Source organism: Sparus aurata, chromosome 22 (genome assembly GCF_900880675.1).
Source record: "Sparus aurata chromosome 22, fSpaAur1.1, whole genome shotgun sequence".
NCBI lineage: Eukaryota > Metazoa > Chordata > Actinopteri > Spariformes > Sparidae > Sparus > Sparus aurata.
Window position 1 is genome coordinate 19,443,133 of NC_044208.1, and position 11,822 is coordinate 19,454,954.

At 44.7% G+C, this 11,822-nt stretch overlaps 1 protein-coding gene and 1 long non-coding RNA gene across 2 annotated transcripts in view; one reads left to right on the plus strand and one right to left on the minus strand.

Annotated features, from left to right (window-relative positions):
* mettl24 (methyltransferase like 24) overlaps positions 1-11,822 on the plus strand; it is a 45,829-nt gene that overhangs the window by 19,341 nt on the left and 14,666 nt on the right. Inside the window, exon 2 of the mRNA XM_030406082.1 lies at positions 6,593-6,691. Within this exon, the coding sequence (XP_030261942.1) occupies positions 6,593-6,691 (99 nt within the window). The remainder of the gene's footprint in view (positions 1-6,592; positions 6,692-11,822) is intronic.
* LOC115574500 (uncharacterized) lies at positions 1,624-6,113 on the minus strand. The gene is made up of 2 exons (XR_003982505.1): positions 5,733-6,113; positions 1,624-3,592 (listed from the first exon to the last, which is right to left on the minus strand). It is a non-coding gene; the product is annotated as an uncharacterized LOC115574500 (long non-coding RNA).

Sequence of the window (11,822 nt, forward strand, 5' to 3'; positions counted from 1 at the left end):
CCCCCCCCCAGTCAGTTATCTTTGTCTTGAACTCCGTCTGGCACTTTCCCTGCAACTGATATTTCAACTTCACTCAGTGCTAAAACTTCAACTTCTTGCACACATACATTTTCTTTGGAGGAAAAAAATAAAGTTGCCTCACCGCTTGATGCTGAACTTCAGTTTTCAACTTTTTTTCAGCACTTTCATGTCTTCTGACTTTAGCTTCACTCACTGCTCGCATGAAAACACTACAGGGTAAAAAGATGTAACCAGTAGAGATCACCGAGACTTCTCCAGGTGATTACTTTTTGTTTGTTTGTTTTAAAAGTTTCCTGAAGTTTACTGAGTCCCATTGTATGCACCTGATATGATTGATATCAGTCTATTAAATGGGCATTATCAGTGATTACCAAGCCCATAGATATGGGTTAGTAGCAGCCTACTGCATCTAATGATAGGGTGGGGAGGCCGTTATCATCTATCCAGTTGGCTTATCAACGATGGGAATACAAGAAGACTCCACTTCAGGTACGAGAATAGTTCAACTCACTGGTAAAGATAAAAATCAGCTGATAAACATTGGTAACTATTAAGTAATTTGTATAGAAATATGGCAGATGAAGCCAGGTTCTAAATCTTTTATTGACATATTAGAATCAAGGTTTTGTAGATGGAATTTGGGGAATTTCTTTTTTTATTATCACCATAAACCATAAATCATTAAATGCCCCTCAACACCCATCAGAAAACAGTTTTTGCAATGTTTTTAGGAGTCAAAACATATCAACCAGTTTATGAATGATATATGAAAACACCCCTGTGAAAACCTTCAGAATATAGGCAGAGATTAAACGGAAGTTTTTGGTGTTTGTAAGAGCTACCGAAGTGTAGATTTCTGGCTGAGAGCTCAAATACAGCTTGTATGTAGACAAGAAGTGGTGAATATAGTTAAAACGTTTACAGTATAAATTACTTCTACCACCATGAAACTTCGTCGATTGCTTACATGAAGACAAGTGACTTGGCCATCAAATTGAATAAGTACCAATTTGCAGTCATTTTCAGAGCAGACATCTGCACTAAAGCAACATCAGAGTGTGTATTTTGGATGTTTTTTATCTTTCCATTAGTTTGAAAAAAAGACGTGTTGTGTTACAGTTTAAGGCAAAAATATAGTGAGGACCCAAAGGCAAAACACCAAGGGGAGGCAGGGTACAGAACAAAAGCTTTATTAACAAAAAAGCAGACAAAGAATAAGAGAAAATCCCCCAAAATACAAAGCAGAAAACACAAAAGCTAAAACAAAGTAACAACCAAAAGCCTCTCTAATTAGCAGCTACGATGCTCAGATGAGGGCTTGAAAATTGTTTCTACTTTTTCTGTTTTTACACGGAGATGTGTTGTGGTTTCTTTCTTGTGACAAATGTTCCTATTGTAAGTCGCTTGGTGGGAGGCAAAAAGGTGGGGAAACAAAAAACAAAGGGAGGAAATGAAAAGCAAAACATCAGACGCGAGGGTAAAACTCCAAAATAAAACAGGGAAACCACAGACACACCCCCTTGGATGCCCCTGTGGTAGATAAAACACGATGAAGTGTCCTGTAGGGTGGTGAAGTGCCCTGTCTTCATTATAAATATATCATGATGTGCTGCATACTGATGCCCCCTTTTTTTTTTTTGCCCCTGTCCCTCAAACATCCTGAGTCCATCCCTGGTATGGAGGCAAAACAGGCCGAAATCTCAAAATTCGCCTCCTTTTAAATCGGAACGTAAACCTCTTTCAGCAACTTCTTCAAATGTTTCTTCCCAATATTATCACATCAGCTTCAACCGTGTTTCCCATCGTCCATCCCTTCCAGCCGTGTCGAGGCATGACTACCTGAAATGCTCCTGCTGAGGACGTAGTTATTCCTAGTGTCGTGGGATTAGGGGTCCAAACAGCTGATGCCTCGACAGTTGTGAGCGACGTTCTGTGTGTTTGTTATTAACACTGCTTACCTCCGCTGTCCCCGAGGTGCCGATGACTTGTCGGTGCTTGACTGAACACGGGGGCTTAGCACTAATCTCATCAGTGCTCGGTGATGATTCAGCAGTTAGCATAAGAGCTTGCAGGCACGGCAGTAGGCCTAGTATAAAATGCAACTTTAAATAGACACGCTCTCTATGGGATCTCGTGTTGTTAGATAAGAGTTGGATTTATTTCCTTACTGAATAACTTCACAGGAAAAATAATTACAAAACAGACTTTGGATTGAGAGTGCAGCCTAACAACCCCTGGGCAAACGCTGCTTTCCAGTAAAAAAAAGTCTTTTCGAACTACAATCCTTGGATGCCACTCCTCCCTTGGCAAAGTCTAACAACATTTCCATTCCTTGTGTGTGCATTCAGCCCCTCCCTCGTCCTTCTCCTCTCTCTTTCACCTCTCTGTTTCTATTCAGCCACACCTTATACACTGCAGACTGCCGGTGAGTCCGCTGTCCCAGATAGATATCTGCCCCCGTGATCAGCAGTCCTGTCCAAACCTGCAGCGGGCTGATGTATGGGGCCTGATAGCTGAGGCGGGGATGAGAAGGGCAGCCTGGAGAGAAAGAGAGAGAGAGAGACAGAGAGAGATCCTGGGATGCAGCGAGGTGGATGTTGCTCGCCGGCGCGTAAATAACAGTCTGCTGGACTGACGTGCACTCTTTTCCGTCTCTGTAAAGTCTGTGTTGCCTTTGGAGCAACGTTGATCAAAATCGGCAATTCTTTTTCCCTCTGGCCTCAGCGAGAGTTTCCTGCTACCATCCGGCTGATTTAAAAAATTTATGTTGAAATTGAACAGCAAAGTCTTCCTAAGGCTAGCCGGAGGTAAAGATAGGAAGAAAGACATCACACTTAATGCTGAGCGAAACTCTCTAGTCCTGCAACGCGTCAATGACGATGACATGAACTTAAATAACTCTATATTTCACTGATTGAGCTCTCCGGTGTAGATTTGTAGTTGCTCATTTGCGACACCCCTAAAGATAAATGCGATGACATCGTTAAATATATACGTGTTTTAATATAAGGATGACAGTCATTTTAAACACAAGCCTTCGACGAATCAGTGTAGTTTGTGATTACAAGCTGATAATATTGCCATGACACGGCTTAATTCACACAAATTAGATCTACATGTATGGAAAGTATATTTTTGCCGCGTTAGAGACTAAATAAATCTAAATGACAAGAGGCTGATCATGGCTTAGAATCAGCGGTGTGGCATTATTTCACAAGAGTTTTTCGCCATTAACTGCTCAACGTCAAATAGTTTCATAAAAATGGACTGGACAGTAATAACACTGTCACATAACCTGTTTTTATAATAAGCTAACACCACCAAATACAATACGTATCTATGAACAAACTGAGAAACTACTGGACTAGGCTCAAATGCACGACACCAGGCAGTTCTTAAACTTCAAAACTCCAATAAAAAAACAAACTTTAACAGCAAAACTAGTTTGGCACACCAGAGATCCGTCGTGCGAAGTCTGGCACACAAACCCGACAAGGAGTGGGCTAAAGGCAGGAAATGGATCATGCGGTAGTCACATAACACGATGGAGGTTTACACCAGGGAGCTCAGGCTGGAACACACAACACGGTGGACAAAGACGAGCAGAAAACAGAGAGGTGGGGGAGACAAAAAAGGGGAGGTAATGAGACACAGGTGTATACGCCAGAGCCGGACAGGTGGAAACACACAAGATAACAGGAAATGATGATAAAGGAAAAACATCAGAGCGAGATCCCACAATGTTTGCAATTACTTCAAAAACAGCAGCGGCGTCGGCCGAGGTTCATCTTTGGAGGCTCGACCTCATATCGTAAGGTTGTCTGAGATGACTTTCACTTCACAAAAGGTCCCACAAAGTCAAAATGGATCTTTGGGTGTTTTTAATCACCTACATCCTGCTCTATATCTCGACTTTACAGCAGTACTAGAGCCAACGGAGGCAAAGAGTAACTTTGTGGGTATTTTTTAATGAACTTCCTGAAAAACAGTTTTTAAAATGTTGATGACTCATCCTGCTTTCGGCGGGTGTGTATACCAATTATGCGTCCAGTGCATGCTCTGTTAATTTTTCATGCGCTGTAACCAAATCTACTTCGTTTTCTTCCCGTATCACAGAGCCGTTACAAACCGCGTTTGTTGTTTAATGCAGGCTGCAAGATGAAAAGGGCCACAGTGTTAAGTAACAAGGAGATTAGTCCTTTTTAAACCTCATCCTTACGTAAATTGATCACTTGTGTGTGAGTGAGTGAGTGAGTGTGTGTCTGTGGCCTATTCATGCAACAGGCAAAAAAGGAAAATAATCAAACTGCAAGAAAAACAATAGCTTTGGACAGAAACCGACATGTGCGCATCAATCACCCGATTTGTCCTGCAGGGCTAATTACGTTGATCATGCATCACAGGGTGCAATTATTTTAAACAGACACTGAAAACAGAGAGAGAGAAAGAGACAGAGAGGAAGACAGAAAAAGGAAAGGAAATAGAGGGATGACATGATGGAGAGGGAGGAGGAGAGGGAGGAGGAGGAGGGGGGAGAGTTGAGGCACGGCGAGCATTCAGATGTTTTGACATGCCGCAAATCGATTCAAGGCTGAGTTCCAAACAGTGAATCGTGTGGCGTGGATCCAGCTCTGTAGCCGTTGAATGGGGGGGCAACTGATTCTCTCTGCTGGCAGGTCCCAGGATCTGCATCACTGGAGGAGGAAATGACACACATGGTGCTGTCATAGATAATGTATTAGCAGAGAGCTGTGCGTGCATGTGTGTGTGCATGGTTTTAGATGATTATGTATCAGTGCAAATAGTGCAGATGCGTGTACATTTAAAAGGTGCGATGTGTAGAAAGTTGAGTCAAAAACATAACTGATATCATCAACAGACTGGACGTTATGCCGTGTGTGCACTGTGCTGCGGAGACATTTACTGATGCTATGCTATGCTAACCAGCTAGCCCCCTCCCAAAGTCAGGCAAACAAACCTCCCGTCCTAACAGTTCAGACACGAGCAACATGCTTTGCAGGCAGTTTTGGTGGTGGCCACGCCGTGTAGCTACATCTTCATGTGACGCACTGCAGCCCAAAAATACTTTTTCCCATAAGCTTACATTGTAAAACAGCGGATACGTAATTTTGAGCATCGCAACCCCTGAGAAATGACTCGTTTCAGCGTAACTGGTGCCATTCAATCCAATGACATTTGGAGCATCTAGAAGTCTTTTATTGCTATTCAAGTTAACCGTGGGCTAAGCCAGAAGTCTCATTATACATCCTAGGTGGAGACCGCTAGCTGCACAGATAACTGAGCTAACAGCAGTTTGCAGAGACTCTGGTGATGTGCTGTTCCCTATTTGTTTTGAGTGTGAATTCGACAGGAAGCCAATTCGTACAGTGAATGCGTATGTGTGTGTATGCCTGAGTGGGTATATTCACTGTTAACACAAGTAAGAATATGAGAGTTGACTGACACACAAACTCAATTTGGCCACAACCTCTTGTTTAACGACAAATCCCACAAAGCCACCAATAGACACTCTTTCGGAGAGGAGCAGCCCCTCTCGGGCGGTGAAGTCCTGCAGTGTTGAGCCTTAGAATGCAAAGCTAGAGACAGAGAGAAAAGGGAGTCGTGGAAACATCGGCAGGAATTCCAACACATGCTTATTTTTCCTAAACAGACCTGTTGTCACCACGGTGCCCTTTTTACAGATTGCTCACCAGATGTGCCTGCAGCGTCGAACAAACCCAAACACGATCTCGTCAGCCAGGCCAAAAAAAAAAACTACCTGTGCATGTCCATGGAAAATCTGTAAAAAAAAAAATTAATAAATAAATAAACTGCAGCATCTATAAAACAGTGAAGAACGCTTGATAGTCCCCGAGGGGCAGGGAGGCGCTCGAACGTGAAATCAACCTCTCTAATTTACACCACGCCTGCTAATGAACACTTGGCCGTGGTGTTTGACCCCAATAAATGATTGTGCAACCAGCAAATGCATCATCGTAAAAAAAAGGCTCTGCCCCTCTCCTTTCTTTTTCTGTCCTCTCCCGCTCGTTTCCACATCTCGCCTCTGCCTCTCCTCTAATCATAAACAGGCACATTCCCGTAGAAACGAAGCAGCCTATAAAACAAGAGCCCTGCCAGGTTTCAGGAATGCGATCGCACGCGGCAGCACCGGCCAACTGGCGGCGAAGCCTGCAGTCTTATTCTTTCCACTTGTCTGACACAGCTGGGCCTGCAGAACTTTTCTTCTGCGCAGGAATAAATAGCAGCCCCCCGTTCGACTAAAATAACAATGGCAATGAAATTTAGCAGCTTTATTTGTCACTAACACACAGGTAAGAATAAGAAGGAGAAAAAAATCCTCCACTGAGCACACCGTGACCTAGTTCCATTTTCCATCGGTGGCTAAACACAAGTGGGTTATAATACCTGAAAGAATAAAGCTCCCTTTGTTGTCGCCCTTGCACTGGATTTCTTTTGAGTGGCCTACTTTGATGTGAGTTAATTGTGGATTTTTCATGTCCTTTTCGTTGTTAAACATCATGTAGTTGTGTGTCTGTGTCTTCCACCGCAGACTCTTCGGTGGCACATCGACTTGGAGCCCTGGGCCGGTGAGAGCCGTTCTCTGGAGGATGAGGCTGAAAGGTTCCTCAGCTACATCACGACGCCGCAAGTGAGTAATCGCCGCTCGACTCCCTCCCGGTGTTCAAAATAAGTTGTTATGTAAAACTGGATTTATTTATATGATTTCATGTATTTGCACGATATTAAAATAAAGTTCTTGTACTGCGTAATCACAGTCACTGGATTTAGTCAAACACTTTTTTCCTTTTGGTTTTTACTCCACTATTCATTTATTTACTTTTTGGTAATGATGCTGCTATAATGCGCTTAGGGTCACATTCAGTGCTTTAACATTGTAGCATTCCCACTTTTCCTTTATTACAAAATTGGACTACTTCCCCTGCCACTAGCCGATCTGATGTGCTGTAACAGAGTTAGTTGAGGGTAACTCCACCAATTTCACACATTAAAGTGTGCTTACAGCTCTCAGGGAGACCAACATGTAAAAACAAAAAGTAATAGAAAGCCACAGAAGTGGCTCCAGAAGAAGCTGGTGCATTATGGGTGATGTAGACGCCAGTAAGAGAGGAAGAAGAAGAATGCGCTGAATAAAAGTTCCTCTGATTCTGCTGAATGGATTTTGACCATTTGTTTTGTCAAGGTGCGTTCATTTTGGTTCCTGTGTGTGTTTTATATGCGCTTTCCAGTGTTTTGTCTTCCCCTCCTGTTTTTCTTGAGGTCCTCACCGGCCTGATTTCCCCTCCACACCTGTGTTTTATCTGATTGTTAGGCCAGCCCTGCCCCTGTTACCTGAGTTCTTCCCCCCCCCCCCCGGTCTGCTTCCCCTCCTCACCTGCACTGCATCCCCCTCATTAGCCTTCCCCTCCCTCCAGTGTTTTCCAGCCCATCAGCCCTTTTTCTAGTGTTCTGCCTCCCTCACCTGTGTTTCTCCACCTCATCAGGTTAATTTTCTATTCAAGCCGGCGTTGTTCCCTCGCTCGTGGTCAGTCCGTACTGTCACACATGCAAAAAAATAAATAAATAAAAAATCAGGCCTACATGCAGACAGAGGAGCAGGCGGATTCAACAGAAGATGCGAGGTTTGATGATAGCTGAACAGAGAACAAACCGGAGAACATGAGGATCAGGGAAAAGAAACAGGATAACAGGGGTTACATGAGGATGAGAACTGAACAGACGGACCGACAAAGGGAAGGGGCTGACAGGCTGGGAAAGCTGGAAAACACTGGAGGGATGAGGCTCAGGCTAATGAGGGGAGATGCAGTGCAGGTGTGGATGGGAAGCAGACCGAGGGAAGAACTCAGGTAACAGGGCAGGCTTAACAATGAGGTAAAACACAGGTGTGGAGGGAAAATCAGGCTGTGAGGACCTCAAGAAAACAAGGAGGGAAGACAAAATGCTGGAAAAGGGCGAAAGACAGCACAGAAGCAGAAAACACATACCATACACACACACACACACACACACGATGAAACCAAAATGACGGTTTTCAACTTGTTATAAGAGTGAAATGCTAGACCAGCGGACTGCTTGTCAAAACCTGGTGCCTACATTACCCACAATTCAACCTAGCCACTGAGTGACATCACCAAAGGCAATTTATCAGATGACATGCAGCTTCCTCTGGAGCCACGAAAAGGCTTTATAGTACTCCCCAAGACCGGTAAACACACTTTAACGTGTAAAATTGGAAGAGTTGACTTTTTAAAGCAAATTTGTACGTGCACTTAATGATGCTAAGCTAATTGGCTCCCGGCTCTGGCTCCATACTTTATGTGCAGGCCCAAGAGTGATATCAGTCCCCTCATCGAACTCTCAGCAGGTTATTTCCCAAACTGCTGAACTGGGATTGCTCTTGAGCCTCTGATGTAACTGAAACTCTGTGTCATCGCCGTTTTAACAAGTCGACGAGTACATTTTTACATGTGGCATGGAAGATTTGCGACGCAGACATGAAGGACGCAACAGTATCATGAAAGTGTGAAACAGGGAAAAAAAACCGGGATTGTTTGTTCGTTGGCACAGTTTCCTCTGAAAATGTCTTCGCGGGCTACACAAAGTGTTGTTTACAGACGAGAGCTGTAAATTCAGCTAATCACAATAATTCGATTCTTGGCCTATGGGTGCGTGGTTGCTCTTTTTTTTTTTTTTTCCTCGTCACGTTGTTAATGTTGCGTCTTTGTTGTTCTCCTGTATTTTCTGATGCCTAGTCCCATCAGACAGCACAGCATCCCACACTGGGATCTGCTGTTTTAGACCCAGGAGCATAAAAGTAGCATTAAGACCTCAGTTTGAAGACAGATTATTGGAGCAGTTGTTGCTACGGCAGGGCCCCCGGGATGTGCATTACTTCGACAGGTCTTTTGTTGTGTGTGTATATCAGAGCGGGCCTGCGTCCATCAGCCCTTGACTGAGCCACACTGGCACCCTCTTTTTGCATTCAGCTCAGCCGGAGATTCGTCTCGCCCGACGGTAGCGCGCACTATTCATTACTCCATTGATTACCATACAGATGGAGCTCACGGCCCCCCTCCATTCATACTTAATCAATGAGATGTTGTGGTTTGTTTGCTGGTTTCTGTCAGCTTTAAATTACTACAAATCGATTAAGATGTTCAGCATCATAATTTGAGAAATACCGAGCGGGTGGAGAAAATTCCCTGCGACCTTGTCCCCATTGTGGAAGCGGCGAGAGGACGGTTTCATTTTCACTGTCCGACAGCGTAGAAGGGCTTTTTTTTCTTTCTTTCTTTCTTTCTTTTGGATTACTTGTGCTGCGGATTTTATTGTGAAGAAATTGGATTGGGGATGAATCAGCAACTTATCTTTTTCCCCCCTCGCACAATATAGCGACAACACCCCCCCCCCCCCCAAATGACTGAGCACTCGTTCAATATCTTTCACAAAGCAGACATTCAGCTCATAATGAATTAGCCCCAGGATGTGTGTGTGTGTGTGTGTGTGTGTGTGTGAAAGGAAAAGACAAGGACGAGAACAGAGAGAAAGAAACTGTGCTAGGGTGCGCGTGTGTCTTAAAGTGTGTGAGTTTGTCTGGAGTCTGTCCATCATACGCGGCGACAGGCACGGGCGGAGGGGAGTGGGAGGGGAGTGGGAGGGCGCGTCGCAGCATCCTCGGCTGTAATGCTGACTGACACGGTGCCTGGTGGAGCTGTTACCCAGGGAGATGGCCTGCGACACGACTGTCCAATCAATAGCACTCAGTGTACCTCACGTGCATCCGCGCACCAGCACACATACACAGAAAATATAAGAGGAAGTGCTTCTATAAAAGTACAACGGCGTGAAATGTACTGTCTGAGCATTGTTTGGTTTTCTTTTCTGATTAGCCGTGCAACAATTGGTAGCTGCTTTTCGATGTATTGCCGAGCGAGTGGCGGTTTCAGGTCAGTTTTACTTTTTTTCCGCTGCTCGGTATTCAGCGGCTCAACGCCACCGATAAGTCTGCAGATGTGAAGTGGCAAAACAATCAGGAGTGATTTTGCATTTCACTGCACACTGTGTATTGTGTGCTGATGAACGCTTTCAGCTGGAACACATTAACATCGACTGGCACAATGGAGCATGTTCCAAATTCATTTAAATAGATTATAGCACCACCCGCACGTACGGTGTGAAAACTCTTGTGCTCTTTTGCACGCCAGGGGACTTTTATTCCCCTGTCTTACGGCAACACTGCACTTGACTCAGCCGGTCCCCCCCCTTCCTGCCTGACCTGTCAATGAACGCTCTGATTAGAGAGGGAGGTTTATTCAAAAGCTCCTCCACAATTCAAAGGTTGTTTGTGCATCTCTATGAACCTGGGAGCTTTGCTGTCAGGGGAAAAATGTCTTAGTAGGTTTCCCCCAAGGCAGATTGGTCCCAGGGTAGAGGCCAGAGTAAGACTGATTCACAAAACCTGTCATAAATTGACGCAGAAGGAGCTGCAGGACCTCGTCATTTTCACTCTTGCCATTCATTGTCAATGTAAGCATTCTATTAGCGATGCATTGCCTTTCAAGGACAGAGCTTCGCATTGCCCGCCGTTCGTTGCATAAAGTCAAGGTCTGGGCTACTTTGTGCAAAATCAAGGGCGTCCAGCGTGTTGCCTCAACTCCTAAAGAACTATATAAACATACCACTGTCGAGTTCAAGTGAAGACAGATTCAGCAACTGCGTGTTTTTTTTTTTTTTTGCTAAAAATGACTTCATAACACATTTCAAGAGGCAACGAGTGGAGTTAGTCCAATCCAGTACAGCCAGGAGTGTTTGCACTGTTGTAGGAGGGTCTTGGTCAAGCGCTCGATGCTGGAACGCGCCACGAGTCCTCGTTTACGAAAACAGGTCTGTGGACACGTTGAAAGCATGGCCTCTTCTGGAGCCAGACCACAGGGGGAAATACGCAGAAGCCCATAGAGGTCCAGTGTGCCCACCATCCCTGGGGATAGACCTTCAGGTGCATTGTCAGCAGGTTGCCAGACAAAAAGGCAGGGCCGCAGGGAGCAAGGTGTGCTGCTGACCCCCTGGCTAATTTTGGAGATCGAACATGACCTCTTTGGTAGGGAAGGAACCAGAGCTGTGCTTATGCACCAGATTGGAGACTCATTGTGGGGAGCTGTAGGCTGATCAGGATGCCTCCTGGACATTTTCCTCTGGATGTTTCCCAGGCAAGTCCAAGCGGTAGGGGACCCCAGGGTAGATCCCTGTGGAGATAATATATCTGGAGGCTGTGAGGATAGATCTATTGTATAGATTGCAAAATGTCTTATAAACGTATTAAACCGACTTGACCTTTGGATGACTTTGTCTCGTCCCTCCCCCTCGGAGGAACTTGAAAACATTGCCCTGGACCTCCTTAAGCAGCAGAAAGTGGATGGGCGGGGGGTGGGTGGATTATTCATCGGAGTACGACAAGGAGGTTCTTAGTTCACACTGGAACTCATGCATAATAAACAATTCTAAATGTCAGTTTTAAGTAAACAATAGACATGATTCTAACAGAACGCTCATCACACCCTGACAACATTCCTTTTAAGAAAAGTACTTCCTCTTTCGCCGTTCTTTCATCACACATTTATGCGGCTGTAAAACATTTTGCTCAGGCGTTGTTTCAATTAACCTGAGCGCGCACTGCGGACGTTTGATTAGATAATACACATTGGACTTGTGTAACAGCGTACTGTAGAGCCACAGAATTATGTTTTTTCATATCGCCGCGTCTG